Source organism: Rhincodon typus, chromosome 7 (genome assembly GCF_021869965.1).
Source record: "Rhincodon typus isolate 14 chromosome 7, sRhiTyp1.1, whole genome shotgun sequence".
Taxonomy (NCBI): Eukaryota; Metazoa; Chordata; class Chondrichthyes; order Orectolobiformes; family Rhincodontidae; genus Rhincodon; species Rhincodon typus.
In genome coordinates this window covers 6,993,029-7,010,541 of record NC_063338.1, presented here as the reverse complement: position 1 = coordinate 7,010,541, position 17,513 = coordinate 6,993,029, and the positions used below count along the sequence as shown (strand labels likewise).

Genomic DNA, 17,513 nt, shown 5'->3' with positions numbered 1-17,513 from the left:
GCCCTTCCCCATTGAACTTTGTGGCCGTCCCAGGTTTCAGTGTAGCCTGGACCTTGGAATGTGCCAGGGTGCAACGCTCCGTCATTGACAGCTCTTTGTGTTGGGAGACCAACACGTTTTGGTCAGATCGGAGCATCTTTCACCTCCAGCAGCAGATAATGATTATCTGGTTGTGGGGTTCCTGGGAGCAGCCAGTAGATCAGAGTCCTGACTGGCGGAGCTGCTCATGGAAGAATGCCTGGGCGAAAATCCCTACCTCTCTTTCCAGTCCTCTTTAGCAAAGCTGCATTATAGAGCCATAGAGTCATACAAAACATAATACAAACATAATGCCAAACTAGACTAGTTCCACCTGCCTGTTCCTGGCCCATATCCTTCCAACCCCTATCTATTCATGTTGTTATCCAAATGTCTTTTAAATATTGTAACAGCATCCACATCCACCACTTCCTCAGGAAGTTCATTCTACATACGAACTATCTTCTGTGTAAAAAATTTGCACCTCATGTCTTTTATTAAATCTCCCTTCTTTCACCTTAAAAATGCACCCCCTAGTCTTGAAATACCCCATCTTAGGGAAAAGACAACTACTATTAACTCAATCTATACTCTGAGTATTTTATAAACTTCTATCAGGTTGCCTCTCAACCTCCTATGCTCCAATGAAGAAAGTCCCAGCCTATCCAGCCTTTCTTTATAACTCAAACCTTCCATACCTGACAACATCCTGGTAAATTTCCTCTGAACCAGCTGCAGCTTCATAATACCCTTCCTATAACTGGACCACCAGAATTGGACACAACATTCCAGAAGAGACCTCACCAATGTCCAGTGCGGGCAGTCTGTTCCCTACTGCAGCTACTTTGAGGGCAGTGTGCAGAATGGGAGAGACTCCAGGCGTGCTCGCCACCGGCCAAACTATGTGACAGTGCTCGTTACAAATTTCTGGCAATGAGCGGTTCCACCCCTCTAATTCCTGCACAGCATCGAGGATATTACATGCAGTTCATTGACAGGGTATGGATGATGCTGACAAAACCATTCAGAGGGCAGTTAAGAGTCAGTGCATTGTTGAAGGTCTGGAGTTTCTTATGAGATGGAGTGGGTAAGAACAGCAAATTTCAGTCCCTGAAAGGCCTCAGTGAACTAGACCGGTTTTCACAACAATATTGCAAATTTCATGGTGGCTTTTTAATTTGAGATTTATTTAATTCCGTTCCCAAAATGTTGCAATCTTGTTTGAAGTGGTTGAGTGCAGGTTTCTGGATTACTGGAGCAATAACATTCCTACAAAGTTCCTGTGTGCTCTAAACATGGAAATACTTCAAAAGAGTCAGTGTGGACTGGATGGAAATGAAGGGCTATTTCCGTGTTAAGGACCATCAGACTTTTGAGATGCAGCTGATACCTCCCTGTTCTAAATTTCCAAAGATTAAAGTGCACCATCCAGAGTGGATGCACGCTGTCCTTGCAAAAGCATTTTTATTTGTACACTGCAAGTCACAAGTCAACAAATAACTTACATATGTAGCCTCAGGTGGTCAGAAACCACAAGACAATCATAACTAAGTGGTGTTAACACAGCTCCCCTCGCACTGAGGCACTCAATAATTTCTCGTGGCCCATTTTCCAAACAGTAATGCTCACTGGTTGTCGATGCTGCTTTCAAATCTGAATCAATAACCTGTCTTCAATCTAGTCCCAGTTGGGAACAATTGACCCTGCAGTTTGCCCTCCAAGTAATATATTTGTATCTATGTTTCAAATGCAAAAAGAAATTGATTTGTACTGCAGTTGATCAGTGTTGGGTTATTGTGCTGATCCTCAGCTTTCTGAACCCAGTTCCTTTCATTGAAACGGCCAGTATTTTAGTTCTGGTTGATTTGTTTCAATACATTTTAATTTTTGTTTTCTTTTATTCTTTTCATGGGATGTGGGCATCACTGGCAGGTCAGCCTTGCTTACCCATCCTGAATTGCCCTTGAAGTGAGTGGCTTGCTCAGGCATTCCAAAGGGCTATTAACAGTCATCCACATTGCTGTGGGTCTGGAGTCACATGTAGGCCAGACCAGGTAAGGACAGCATATTCCCTTCCCAGAAGGATATCAGTGAACCAGCTTTTTAAAAAAAATTATTTTATTTTTCTAATCAACCTGCTCAGAGGTTGTTTTACACACCTCTGGAGCAGGTGGGACTTGATCCTGGGCCTACCAGTCCAGGGGCAGGGACACTACCGCCACATCTCAGGAGGGACGTCCAGCTGGATTTTTAAGATGGTAGTTTCATGATGACCGCAATTAAGAACAGCTTAATATTTATCAAATGAATTCTAATTCCAACAGTTTATGTGAGAAAGCAGTGCCCCCAGACCATTAGCCCAGGTCTCTATATTACTAAGATTATCATTACACCTCTGCCATCAGCTCCCTTCTAAATAGCCATTGCCGTTGTACCATCTTATTATTGTTGCCACAGTGCATAATGCCAAGAGCTGGTCAACAACTTCAAACCACAACTTTAGACCCAACTGAACTGATTTTTAGGTGCACACTCATATTGGATTGTGCAAAACTGCTCAATTTTCCAGAGCTCAGAGCGGGATATGGCGATTGTCAACTCATCCTTGGTTAAGAGACTGTACCCTGTCAACTTTGCATGAGGTTAAAGCATCAATTTTCATTTTGTTATGTGTTCCTAAAGCAATCAATAGCGTAATTTTGCAATGATAATAGATTGATCAAAAACAAATTGACTGCTAAAATGTTTTGCCGATGGATCACTAATTCTTCCCGTCTTGTGTCTTAAATCATTGCAGTGTGTGCCGGCACAGAGAATAAGCTCAGCACCCTCTCTGACCTGGAGCAGCAGTATCGAGCACTCCGGAAGAATTATGAAAACTGCGAAGTTGTCATGGGCAACCTGGAGATCACGAACATTGACCGAAACAGGGACCTCTCCTTCCTGCGGGTAAGTTAGCACCAGTCACTACACTGAGCCTAGGGCACTGGTGCACTGCTGCCTTGTTTCACACTGGCCCCAGTGGCACATGTAGCTTAACTGTAACTAAAGATGAGGGAACAGCAACATTGCAGCCAGCTGATCTCTGGGAGATTGCAGTAAGAACCAGAAATACAGAGCAGACTCTGAGGGGAAAAATCGGTTAATGCTTCATGTGCTGACAGAAAAATGCTGGTAACACAGTGAACGTGAAAGGGGAAGGGCAACAGGTTAAAGGTTTTGGAGAGGAGGCTTTTGCTCTGTCTGAACTGTCAGTTCGCCTGACATTTACTTTGCATTTCCAATATGTAGTTGTTTCTCCTTTGGATGTCTAGTTTTACTGCTCTGCTAAAGCAGCAGGGTCTTGTTTCTTTCAACATTGTTTTGTAGATTTGCAGTGCGGTGAGAATCCATGGTATTTGATGTGTTTCAGGATAAATGAAATTGAGACTCTCGGAGTGGTAGCAGATACATTCTCTCCTGTTGACAGTTGGTGCTAATCGCCTCTACTATAACAGTTTGCACTAAAACCATTTAATGAAGTGATTTACAGTTAATTACTTAAATCTGTTTAGTAAACTGTTACTGCAAAACATATCTATCAAACGCCAGGCCATTAACAAACTAATTAAGCATTCTGGAGTAAAGTTAAGGCACTGCATTCTGAAAGGACGTATTGAAGCCATGTGGGAGGAGAGTGTTCAGAGGATTCTGATGAGATTAAGGTACTTTCTTTTTATTGCCCATATGCCTGTCTAGAGAGCATGATCTCTCTTTATTGTTACTTAACCAGTGTGCTGTTACTCTGTAATCAAAACAGAAAATTTTGAAAATTCTCTGTGAGTCAGCCATTGGAGCAAAAAACAGTTGACATTTTAGGTTAATGACTCCTTGAATGGTCACCGACCTGAAATGTTAACTCTATTCCTCTCTTCACAGATGCTGCCCGATCTTCTGAGTTTGTCCAGCAGTTTCTGTTTTCGTTTCAGATCTTCAGCATCCGCCGTTCTTTATTTTAACATTTTGCTTTTGTTGCTCTTGGTTTATGTTGGAGGGTCTGTGTGAAGAAGTCAACATTTCCACCTCCCCTTTCAGCTGCTCAGAGGCCGAGGAAGGGTTATGGATCAAACTCCAACTCCTTTACAATCTTACGGTGGGAATATTTACCATGCTGCACGTTTTGCTTGTAACATGATTTCCTTTGCAACTGGAATGGAAGTTATTTAGAATCACAAAGTCACAGGAAACTCTTGCAGTTTCACGAGGGAGTTTCGTCAGGGTTCACTCCAGACTCTCAGTTGCTTCTATCTCACCCAGTAAACCAACATTCATGAACCAACTGCACCAGTTAGGGAGAAATTGTTTCCACTGCTGGGAGAGTCAGTAACTGCAGGACATGGACTTAAAATAACTGACAAGAAAATGAGCGGAACGATGAGGAACCTTTTCCTTAAACTGCTGATTGTGATCTGGTATACACTACAACAAAGACTGTGGAAATCATTTTAATAGTAACTTTCAAAAGTTGATGGGATAGGTTTTTGAAAGGGAAAGAGCAGGGGAATGGAGACAAATGGATAGCTCTTTCAAAGAGACAGCACAGATACAACAGGTTGATTGGTCTCCTTCTGTGCTGTGCGATTTGAGCATGCCAAGTCATGCTGTTGTTCATTCTAACCTCCGATGGTAATACTGCTGCTTTGTAATCAAACTGTTCAGAAACACTATTAGATACCACTGGACCTAGCGTGTTCTGAACCTGGCCCTCTTGGGTCAGAGATAGGGGCGCTATCACTGCACCACAAGAGCCCTTTGGATTGTAATGGGCACCAATCAATTGTTCCTTAGACATAAGAATTAGGAGGGATATTCAAAAGATGGCTGGTCCAATGTCCAAAGTAAAAATTGCATGTCCACCGCTTCCTGGTGAAGTACTAAAACGGGGATGAAAAATTTCCCAGCTCCTGCTGGGGCTAGGATATCAGGAAATGTCTCACTCTCAGCCCACAGTTTCACATTTACTGGAAAAATTCACACTTTTGGTTGGTTATGAAACAAGTTTTGGTTTCCTGTACAGCCAAACCCTGGCTGTCCATTGTTTGTTCCATTGCCCACCTCACTGCTTGAGTTCACCCCTTTGCTCCATGCCTCCACACACTGCAATACTAACTGTCACAGACTCACAGACTTGCGTTGTCCACTGACCTTCAATTGAACAGGTAATTACTTGGAAATGGGAATAATTGCTGGCTGCGTAATTACTCCCAGCTGTTCCGATTGGAATTTGAAGAGTAATTATCCAAGGTGAATGAGAGATTAAAATTCTGGCAGCAAATACGTTGCTCTTGGGCAAACTAGACTGAATGACAATTCATTTTTTTTTGAAATTTGTAAACCCGAGAGAAATTACGAACGTTAACCATCGGTTAAAATGTTAGCTGCTACCTTCAGCAAGTATTTTGACCTCACACTAAATTGATTCTGTCATGAGCCAGTCCATACCTCTGTAAACAGAACAGCCCAAGGAGCAGGGCCCTGACTTTTGAAGCCATTGTAGGTGAACAAAAGAAAGTTGACTCAAAAAACATTTCTTTCTGTCATTAACTTTGAATGACCCTCTTCCCAACTTATTCTGAGGAAGGGTCACCGGACCCGAAACGTTAACTCTGTTTTTTCCTTCACAGATGCTGCCAGATCTGCTGAACTTTTCCAGCAACTTTGTTTTTGTTCTCTTCCCAACTTGGTCTGACAAGCCATGACCAGATTCGGAGGCTCTTGGAAAGAGTATAGCCTTTTGTTGCATTGTTTTGAATATGGATCACGGATAGAACTGTTACTGTAGCAATTATGCTTGACCATATGGATAGGTTGGAATTTAACCTGCATGCTGTCGGATCCTATCTTTTAAAGACAGTGATACTTCTGAGTGAAGTCATAGTTGAGGACAATATTGCAGTAGACATCAGAAAATGTAGGCTAGTTTAAAAGATTGAACAGGCTGGGGAACTTTACTTGAGACACAGAATGCTGAAAAGTGATCATCAAACTTATGAAATGGTTTAACAGGTATAGTGTAGCAAATCAATCCACTCTTTATGACAAACTGAGAATTAGGTCCCTTAAGTATAAGCCAGTCACTAATAAATCCATTGGGGTGCTCAGGAGAATTCTCCTTTTACTCAGAAAATGTTAAGTATCTAAAGCTCTGAAGTTAAGTATCTAAATGTTAAGTATCTAAATTTCTGAAGAAGGGTCTAGACCCGAAACGTCAGCCTTCCTGTTCCTCTGATGCTGCTTGGCTTGCTGTGTTCATCCAGCTCTACACTTTGTTATCTTGGATCAAATAGAGTAGTTGAGTTGAATAGCAGAGATAATTTTAATTGGCACCTCAAAATTCACGAGAAAGGAATAGAGAACTACATTGGTGAGGTTAGATGAAGAGCAATGGGAGAAAGCTTGTGTGGGGCATAGACATCTTCGGTCTCTTTGCCTGTTACTTAGCTGTAAATATGTCATAATACTTTGTAATTTTGTCTTTAAAGTGGTATGAAAATGTATAATGGTATAAAGGAAGTCTCAGTTATCAACTTTGCCTAGCTTCAAGGAGAGGTAGGATGAATGGCCTGGAGTATCACTCCCAATTCCCAGAGGTTCTTTACATGTGAGTTTTCTCGATGCTGAATACAAGAAGTAGCGAGAGGAATATTTTGAATCAATAATAAACATAATTCCTGTCAAAAATTTAGCTGTCTCCAGTGTCAGAAATTTGCAATTAAAAGGGTCAAGGTTATTCAACATTCAACCTGGTGATCAATTATGGGAGTGACTCACATTGTCCCAAACAGTGCACAGGCCTCCAGTGCACCCTACTGTGATTCCGTGCGGACAATTTAACTTTAAACATGCTTGCTGACTTTCCAGATACTGCAAATGGAAACAGAAGGTTCAATTAAACAAGTTAATTTTCTTTTAAGCAGGTCAGTGTGTTAAATGAAGCAGATTGATACTCTGTCTGCTGCATCACAGGATAATGCAATATGGCTTTGCATCTCAAATCCCTCAAGTATCCAATTCTCGGTTGCAGTAGTTCATCCTTTGGAGAGTAACCGGGGTTGGCACTTCAGGATTAACAGCCTGAAAATGAGGTCAGTTGCCTTAACTGGAGGTTATGAAGATGTAAGTAATGCCATGAGTAGAGGTAGAAAGTTGGGTTGCAGATGGGGGAATATGGTGTAGATCCATATGGTGCATATAGTACCCTGGTTGCTATTTCTGGGTTGAAGTGTTTGGAGATGATCTGACACAATGAGCTGTCAAGGCTCACTTATCAGGGATAGCCATGGGGTAAGTGAGGCAGCGAGTAGCAAACCCTAATGATCTACCCCACTCTAGGACTGGTCTCTTCAGAACTGAAAGAGTGAAATTGAGTTCTGCAAATAATTATTGGGGAAGATGACAAGAACATCTTTTGACAGTCGTGAAAAGTTAGTCATAATGAACCGGCAGGGGGTTTTTATACTCTTGTCTGGTTTACTTTTGCCTTGCAGCCATGAGAAGGAAAATGAGGCTGTTAACAAAAAGGGCAGCCTGTGCGCATGACTGGCCAAGACCACTTTTACCACCCTGAAAGGATCCTCACCCTAGTTATCACGTGTGCAGTGGCATCACCTCTCTATGTTAGAGTGCAGCAAGACAGCTGTACTTGGTCGAATCATTCCACTGTTACCGATACCAGGTAGCATTAACCCTGTAGAGTACCGAGCTCAGTGTTACAAGTTGAATTAGGTATATTGACATAGTGTCTTATAATTACTAGTCAGCCAATTTTTAAACACTAGGAGATTGGTGAAAGTTTTCAACTCAGTGCCTCAATTTTAAAATTCTTCAGGCAAGGCTCTAAGCTCTGGACTGCTTTCTGTAAAGCCCTTTGCCTTCTCCTCACCCCCATCTCCTTTCAGAATAAAAACACAAGAACATAAGAACCAGGAGCAAGAGTATGTCACCTGGCCCTTTGAGCCTGCTCTGCCATTCAGTAGGATCATGGCTGATCTTTTCATGGCCTCAGTTCTACTTAGCCACCCTCTCACCATAACCCTTAATTCCTTTACTATTCAAAAAATTATCTATCTTAGATTTAAAAACATTCAATGAGGAAACCTTAACTACTTCACTCGGCAGAGAATTCCAAAGATTCACAACCCTTTGGGTGAAGAGGTTCTTCCTCAATTCAGTCCTAAATCTGGTCCCCCTAATTTTGAGGCTATACCCTCTTGTTCTAGTTTCACCCGTCAGTGGAAACAACCTCCCTGCTTCTATCTTATCTATTCCCTTCATAATTTTCTATGTTTCTATAAAATCCCTCCTCATTCTTCTAAATTCCAATGAATATAATCCCAGTCTGTTCAGCCTCTCCTCATAAGCCAATCTTCCTTAAAACCTCCATCTTTGACCAAATGTTGACCACTTGTCCTAATATCTCTGTGTATAACTCAGTGTCATCAATGATAACCCAAGTGGTAACATCTGGCTACGCTACGTAAATGCTGGTTGTTGTTGTTCTCTTAAGCATACAAGAATGAAGTTACAATTGTACCCATAGTCCCCACTCAGGGCCAAAGTTTGCATGTGTCTCAGATAAATTCCACACCTCAATCAACACAATTTAAAAATCATCACAGTGCAGAACACTAGGCTGTCTTGAAGTTGTGAAAGGTGTTTTATTCATGCAAGTTCTGTTCTTCCTTTTCTTGAGTGGGAGAATTGCGTACCTATTTAATGTCTGGTCTAAAAATTGAATTGAGTAGGCAACAGGAGCTAAATGTTCCTCAGGTGTGTAATGGATGGCATGCAGTTTCTAGCCTCCCATTGGTGCTCTAAAATCTTGTGCACATTTGGAGTGGATTAATCTCAACGTCACACATCCTTTGCCATCTGCACAGATATGTTCAAAATAGTCAATTTCCTGCATGATATATTAAACTCATGTTGTACATGCACTTTTGTCCCCATTTCAGTAAGTGTTCAGATGAAAAATGTTATCTTCTTGTAGCCCTGCAACCCTTCTGGATTGCAACCCACCTCCAATTCGAGCGTTTTGCACAGCCTTGATTTCCTTTGTTCCATCATTGATGGTCATGCCTCTTGGTGTCTCTGTCCTAGGTGTTGAAAATCCCATACTAAATGTCTCCACTTTTCCATCCTTTCTCCTTGTTTAAAATCCTCTCCAAAGCGTACCTATTCAACCGAGTTTTTCATTGCTTGTCCTATTATGCCTGTTTGTGGCTCGGTGTTCAATTTTGTTGAATAATTTTCCTGTGAAGGTGGAAAATAGTTGGCAATCTCAGCCCACACTTCTCAACTGTAGAAAAACGATGTGCAAAACACTGCCTGATCAATTTTTATTGTTGTTTTGAGACAAACTCCATGCCTTCTCCAAAGCCTGTGGGTGAGCCACCAAATGCTGAGCTTTCTTTTAGCAGATGGTGGGCAACTTCCTTACCCAAAATCATGTTATTGGAGAGGGTATGCTCAAAATAGCAGAACGTCTGGATTGAGTTGAGGATTCCATTGTTGAGTGTGATGAAGAGGTTCATGCTGTTTTGTGGTCAGGGGAAGGTTGGTACAAGAGTTTTGTATTTTTCAGACTTTATTTAAAGGCCAAAGTGTTTGGAGGCTTGGGCATTGCAGTCAAGAGCAGGTGGATGTCCTCTGGAGCATGTACCAAGAAAGCACAGTAATCAGCAATTCAGGAAAGATGCCACAAGGGTGCCAGCTATTATCATGCACAGAAAAAAGATATTGAGGTAGAATTCTCCCCATCTGAAGTGATGTTGTTTAAGTGACCAATCTATGCATTAGTAATATACAAGCAAGTTGTTGTTGTTCCCAGCTGATGTAATCTCAAGCAAATGGCAGCATCAACATTTTCACTTGCTTCAACTCTTCTGACCTTGACCCAGTGCGCCTGATTTTAACTCTGCGCAAGTTAATGAGTTTGGCCTGATATGACCAACGAAGGTATATTTGTATATGGATGCGGACATAATCTAGCTTTTGAGAATGGATTTAGCAGGGTGGATAAAGGGGAACCAGTGAATGCACTGTGTTGGTGCAGTATCACTGCATTGTTGAAAGACTCCCAGTAATGTACCTCATGAAAGATTAATGAAGGATCCACAGTAATATATTAGGATGGTTCATTTGTTCATGGACAGAAAGTAAGGTTAAACAGGGCGTTTTCATGTTGGCAGGCTGTAACTAATGAAGTGGTGCAAAGATCAGAGCTGGGACCTCAGCTATTTATGAGATATTTTAAGGCCTTAGATCAGTAAAGTGATGGAAGGTGTCATCAACAGTACTTTCAACCAGCACCTGCTCAGCAAAAACCTGCTCAGTGACGCCAGGTTTGGTCTCCGCCAAAGCCACTCGACTCCTGACCTCATTGTAGCCTGAGTTCAAACCTGGTCAAAAGAGTTGAATTCCAGAGATGAAAGTGACAGACCTTGACATCACATGGACTGCAGTGTTCAAGAAGGCAGCTCTTGATATCACCTTCTCAAGGGCAACTAGGATGAGCAATAAATACCGGCCAAGCAGAGATGCCCACGTCCCATGAGTGAATAGAAGGGAAAGGAACCAAGAAACCCAGGACGTCAGCCTGCGAGCATGGCAAACATAGAGGGAGACAAATGGCATAGAGGACCTTTGTTGCAGTGGGCTAGAGTACAAGAGTAAGGAAGCCTTTCCGAAATTGTATATGGCATTGGAGCATTGTTTTGGGCTCCTTCTCTTGCAAGAGTAAAAGTAAAAGTTCTAAATTGTGAGGAAGGTCAATTTTCCTAAGCTGAGATGCAGTTTGGCAGAAGTGGACTGGAAACAGCTACATCAAGGTGCGTCAGTGCTGCCAAACAATACAAAGCATTCAAGGAGACAGAGACAATTCAAAACGCATATGTTCGGATCAAGGAAAAATGATGGGACTCCCAAATTTAGACAGCTCTGGACGTCAAAAAGTGAAAATTAGAAAGCTTGTCTCAGATGTTAAAAGTTCAATCCCACTGAAAGCCATAAGGAATGTAGGAAGGGGGTAAATTTAAAAAGAAAATTTGGAAAGCAAAGACGGGGCAAGAAAAGATATTTGCATATAAAATTAAGGAGGACCCATAGATGTTTTATGAATAGAATGGAAAAAGCAAGAAAATAACTGAGTGGGATACTTGGAGACCAACAAGGGAACAGGTGTGTGTGAAGATGCAATATTTGGTCATGGTTCTTACTGATATTTTGGGTAGAATCTTCTCATTTTGTTAAAGTATGGAGGCAAGTGTCATGCCATCCCCTCTGCTAAGATAACTCACCAGCTTGCCCACCGATTTTTTTTTCTTCATTTTCTCATGGGACATGTGTGTTACTGGCTGTCCAGCATTTATTGCCCATCACTAACTGCTGTTGCACTGATTGGCATGCTGGGCCATTCAGAGGGCAGTTGAGTCAACCGCATTGTTGTAGGTCTGGAGTCGCACGCAGGCCAGACCACGTGAGGATAGCAGATTTCCTTCCCTGAATGGCATTAGTGAGCCAGATGGGTTTTTCCCACAATAGTTTCATGGTCATCACTGGATTTGTAATTTGAGATTTTTATTGAATTCAAATTCCACCATCTGCCTTGGCAGGATTTGAACCCAGGCACCCAGGGCCTCTGGATTTTAACAGGCCAGCAATAATACCAATAGACCAGCATCTCCCCTTATACTATTGGTGGCAGCCTCTCTCCTTGCGGTACTGCTAGTGGTGGAAAGCTGCCAACCTCAGATTGAGTGGGCAACCCTCAGGGAAGGGTTGCATTGGTGGAACGTCCATACTCGCTCAGGACTTGATGACATGGAAGGACCCAAAGCTGACCAATAACTGCCAAAAGGCACAAGGCTCACTTCTCCCCCACCACCCCACACAATTACGCAGTCCTCCCACAGCTTTTCCAGCTGAGGAGGATGGTGGGGTAATGGGGGAAGGGCAGGAGTGGAGATACGCCCCGTTACTAGCACTAAATCCTGCTCCTTGTTTTTAAGAGGGCTGTGGGGGCTTCAGGTTAAAAGGAAAAAAATGTGTCAATGGAAGTCTGATTAGCTGCAAAGCATTGTCGTTCTGTGGCAGCTGGCTGCGATCATAATTCAGGAACAATTTGTACACCTCACACTCAATCATGCATTGTATTTCAATTTGCTGTAAAAACCACATGGAAAAAGTATTCCAGAATGAATTAATGCCTTTAATCTCTCGCCTGGTGATGCTTCAGGTGCTGACAGCAAGGACAGGTTACTTTACTGCCAAGAAAAAAGCAGAGCTGAAGATTTGTTTCTGATATGAAATGTGCTATCATTGTCAGCAATATCTCCAGGAGCATATTTGTGGTATTTTTGTTAATCCGCCCTTAATGAATTAATCTTTTTTCTTTTATGAAATGCAGGCACTGATGCCTCCATTTGAACAAAGTGCAGCCTTTGGCCTGGGTGCCTAGCCCGCGACACAGACATAATGCAAGTGCGCACTCAATTATGACAAAAATTATTTCAGTCAAAGACTAAGATAGGGATACATTTTATTGCAAATGTCCTCACTAAGAAGAAAAGTTGTATACCTCCTTGTTCTGCCCCATTACCAAACATGCGGTTTGAGCAGATCCCAGAGGTATAACAAGGATTTTTGACAATTCATTGAGAAGAACAATGACCTGCCTTTTTCGTTTACTGTAATAAATTACCCCTAGGCACCTCTCAGGAGTGTTTTTAGACATCGGTTGACACCAAGCTGTCAGATATTGGGAGAGGCCTGGGCTTAGTCTAAGAGTTAAGTTTTAAGGATGATCTTAAGGGATGGGAGAGAGCAACGGAGATACAGAGGCTTAATTCCAGAGCTTAGGGCTTGGACAGCTGAGGGCATGACCTCAAATGGTAGGGTGATGGACGAATGCCCAAGACCTCCATTTGGAGGAATACAAAATTCATGCATGTTGTAGGGCATACCTACTGAGATACTGAGAGGCTGCTAGGCTAATGTTCAACCTTCCCCCACACCCCACAAGACTATATGACATGTTTGTCTAATCTTACATTAATAATCATGCGTGCATGCATACGGACAAATAGACACACACACTTACAACCGTAAAAAAAAGTGCATGCACACACAAAACGTGCATGCGCCCACAAATGCATGCCTCATGTACAAAGACACATACGTGTAGGCACGCACGTGCCCACAGACATACACACATCCAAGATTTCTGTAGTGACAAAAATGCATAGCATACTGTGTTTGCAATGAATACCTTTGCAATATCTTTCTCCTTTGCAATATCTTTCCATGTAGCAAGTCCATATAATGAAGGGAGTCCCTAGCCATCAATGCAATGGATAGAGCAGAGGGAATATTGATAAAAGTCACTTCTCCAGACACAGATACTTCAAACAGCAGCAGAAGCAGGACAGAGGTGAAACTGCGAGCATGGCAGAGTCAGCATCTGTAACTGTAATCTGTTTCACTCACTGCTCCACCACTCTCAAATTTACAGTCAGTCCCTGCTCTCAGCAACCCGTCAGTTAAACTGATAGTCCATGCTTTTGTGAAAATAACTGATAGCTGTAGTTGAGAGTGGGAAAGAGTGGATAGCTTTGTCTCAAATTTCTGGTATTCTAAAAGGCAGGCAACATTTTGCCACCCCTCAAACATTGCTGTCTTAGGTGACTGCCTAGTTTGTTAAATAATTGCACCAGCTCAGGTTATCAGAGATTCCAGAGGCAGGGATGAGTAAAGCTGTGAAGGGAATGGAAAACAAGTATAAATAAATTTTAACTTGAAGCTTTGCCAGACCAATGTCTTATATAGTTAGGTCTTATCCAATTGGTTGAGAGAATTACAGTAGTGTGAATGATCCTGTACTAGTTTGGGCTCTGCCAGGCATTCGTCAGGAACCTTTTCTCTGTATTGCTACTTCATGAGGGGATGGAACTACTTCATGAGGGGATTGAACTGCTTCATTACTTACAGTTGACTAAACTATCAATCTTCTTTGATTCTCCAAAGCTTTCTATTAAGTTTGTGTTTTGTTAACAGTTATCTGCACGTCTTGAAGAAGATGCTGACCCCTTCTTCCACATTGTTTCGTTTAAAATGATGCTTCATGCAATCAACAATTGCAGCCTATTTCATGTTTTCAAACCAGAGAGAGATTAGATCAGTTCATCATAAGCCACTGGTTTTTACCAAATTGCTCTTGATTATCAAATGTGGAGTGTGGCCTGAGCAGTGGTAACAATGTAAATAAGGCTATTAGACATAGGGGTAGAAGTAGGCCATTCTGCCCATCAAGTGCAGTCCTCCGTGCAGTGAGATCATGGCTGGTCTGATAATCATTCACTTCACCTTCCTGCCTTTTCTCCATAACCCTTGATTCTCTTAGTGATTAAAAATGTCTATCTCAGCCTTGAATGTACTTAATGAACCAGCCTCGACAGTTCTCTGCAGTGATGAATTCTATAGATACATTATCCTCAGAGGAGAAACTCCTTCTCATTTCTCTCTTAATTAGGCACCCACTCATTCTGAGATTATGCCCCTCTGACTTGTACTCTCCCACAGGGAAAACAGCCTTTCTGCATCTACCCTATCAAGTCCTTGAAGAATCATACGTATTTCAAAAAGTTCTCCATTCTTCTTAACTCCACTGAGTACAAGCCCAACCTACTCGGCTTCCTCTCAGACATCCTACCATATCCAGAATCAACTGAGTCAACCTTCTGTGGACTGCGTCCAATGTCAATTTCCCTAGCTAAGGGGGCTAAACCTGTTCATAATATTCCATGTGTGGTACAATTAGTGTCTTAACAACGCCTCCCTACTTTTGTACCCCATTTCCTTTGAAATAAAGGCCAGTATTCCATTTGTCTTCCACATTTACGCACTGAACTTAGAGTCATGGAGCCATAAAGACCCTTCAGTCAAACTAGATATTCTAAATAAATTGAGTCCTATTTGCCAGCATTTGGCCTGTATCCCTCTAAACCCTTCTTATTCATATACGCATCCAGATGCCTCCACCACTTCCTCTGGCAGCTTATTCCATACATGCACACCCCTCTGCGTGAAAACGTTGCCCCTTAGGTCTCTTTTAAACCTTACCCCTCTCACCTTAAATCTGTGCTATCAAGTTTTGGACTCCCCCCATCCCGGGAAAAAGACCTCGTCTATTTACCCTCTCCATGCCCCTTGTGATTTTGTAAACCTCTGTAAAGTCATCCCTCAGCCTCCGACACTCCAGGGAAAATAGCTCCAGTCTATTCTGCCTCTCCCTATAGCTCAAACCCTCCAACCATGGCAACACCCTTGTAAATCTTTTCTGAACCCTTCCAAGTTTCACAAAATCCTTCCTATAGCAGGGAGATCAGAACTGCACGCAGTATCCCAACCGTGACTTAACCAATATCCTGCACAGCCACAACATGATCTCCCAACTCCTATATTCATTGCACTGACCAATAAATACAAGCATACCAAACGCCTTCTTCAGTATTCTGTCTACCTGCGACTCCACTTTCAAGGAACTATGAACCTGCGCTCCAAGGTCTCGTTGTTCATTAAGTGTATAAGTCCTGCTCTGATTTGCCTTTCCAAAATACAACTTGGATGCTAGCTTTCTGTAATTTGTGCACAGGGACCCCCAGATCCTTCAGTGCTGCAACTTTCTATTTAAATAGTATTCAGCTCTTCTAATTTTCCTGACAAAGTGTGTAGCTTCACATTTTCTGTATTATATTCCATCTGCCAAGTTTTGCCCACTCGCTTAACCCATCTATATCCCTCAGTGGACTGAGATAACAAGGTGTAGAGCTGGATGAACACAGCAAGCCAAGAAGAAGGGTCTAGGCCCGAAACGTCAGCCTTCCTGCTCCTCTGATGCTGCTTGGCCTGCTGTGTTCATCCAACTCTACACCTTGTTATCTCAGATTCTCCAGCATCTGCAGTTCCTACGACTTCCCTCAGTGGACTGTTTGGTTTTTCTGGTTGGAGATCAGTGGCTAGTCCTGTGCCTCAGGGATCAGTGTCAGGACTGCAATTATTGACAATTTACAAATGTGAATTGTGTCAAAGTTCACAGATGACACTATGATGAGTGGTAGGGCAAAGTGTGCAGAAGACACTGAAAGTCTGCAGAGGGATATAGGTAGGCTCAGTGAGTGGGCAAGGGTCTAGCAGATGGAGTGCAACATTGGTAAATGTTAGGTTCTCCATTTTGGTAGGAATAACAGCGAAATTGACTATTGTTTGAATGGTGACAAATTGCAGCATGATGCTATGCAGAGGGACCTGGGTGTGCTTCTGCACAAATCACAAAAAGTTGGTTTGCAGGTGCAGCTGGTAATTAAGAAGGCAAATGGAATTTTGTCCTTCATTCCTAGAGGGATTGAGTTGAAAAACAGGGAGGTTATGCTGCAGCTGTATAGGGTGCTGGTGAGGCCGTACCTGGAGTACTGTGTACAGTTTTGGTCTCTTTACTTGAGAATGGAAGTACTGGTACGAGAGGGGTTGCAGAGGAGGTTCATTAGGTTGATTCTGAAGTCGATGGGGTTGGCTTATAAGGACAGATTGAGTAGACTGGGACTATACTCTTTGGATTTTAGAAGAATGAGAGGCGATCTTATAGGAACATATAAAATTATGAAGGGAATAGATGAGATAGAAACAGGGAGGTTGTTTCCACTGGAGGGTGAAACTAGAAATAGGGGACATAGCCTCAAAGCAAGGGGGAGCAGATTTAGGATTGAGTGACATGGAACTTCTTTTCCCAAAGGGTTGTGAATCAGTGGAATTCCCTGCCCAGTGAAGCAGTTGAGGCGACCTCTTTCTCGGCAAAGAAAGATAGATTTTTGAATAGTAAAGGAATTAAGTGTTATGGTGAGCGGCCAGGTAAGTGGAGCTGAGTCCATGAAAAGACCAGCCATGATCTTATGGAATGGCGAAGCAGGCTCGAGGGGCAAGATGGCCTACTCCTGCTCCTATTTCTTATGTTCTTTGTATCATCTTCACTACTTCCCTTCCCACCTATTTTTGTGTCATCCACAAACTTTGCAATAGCACACCAACTCCCATTATCCAGGTTACTAATATATATTGTAAATATTTGCAATTCCTGTGATATTCCACTGGTTACAGGTTGGCATTCTGTAAATGCCCCACTTTATCCCAACTCATTGTGTTGTATTAGTTAGCCAATCTTGTAACCATGGTAATATACTGCCCCCAATACCATGGGCTCTTAATAAGTAGCCTTATGTGTGGTACCTTATCATACTCCTTTTGGAAATCCAAATATGTTACATATATCTAAGTTCTTTCCTTACGCACTGCAATAAATTTGTCAGGCATGATTTTCCCTTCATGAAGCCATGCTGAATCCATTTTATCGTATTATGTATTTCTAAATGCTGTTTCTCTACATCCTTTATAATAGACTCTAACAT

General features: G+C 42.3%; 1 protein-coding gene across 1 annotated transcript in view; it reads left to right on the top strand.

Moving 5' to 3' along the window:
- Positions 1-1,931: 1,931 nt before the first annotated feature.
- LOC109910936 (receptor tyrosine-protein kinase erbB-4-like) overlaps positions 1,932-17,513 on the top strand; it is a 690,251-nt gene continuing 674,669 nt past the window's right edge. The window contains exons 1-2 of the mRNA XM_048598686.1: positions 1,932-1,950; positions 2,816-2,967. Of these exons, the coding sequence (XP_048454643.1) occupies positions 1,932-1,950; positions 2,816-2,967 (171 nt within the window). The remainder of the gene's footprint in view (positions 1,951-2,815; positions 2,968-17,513) is intronic.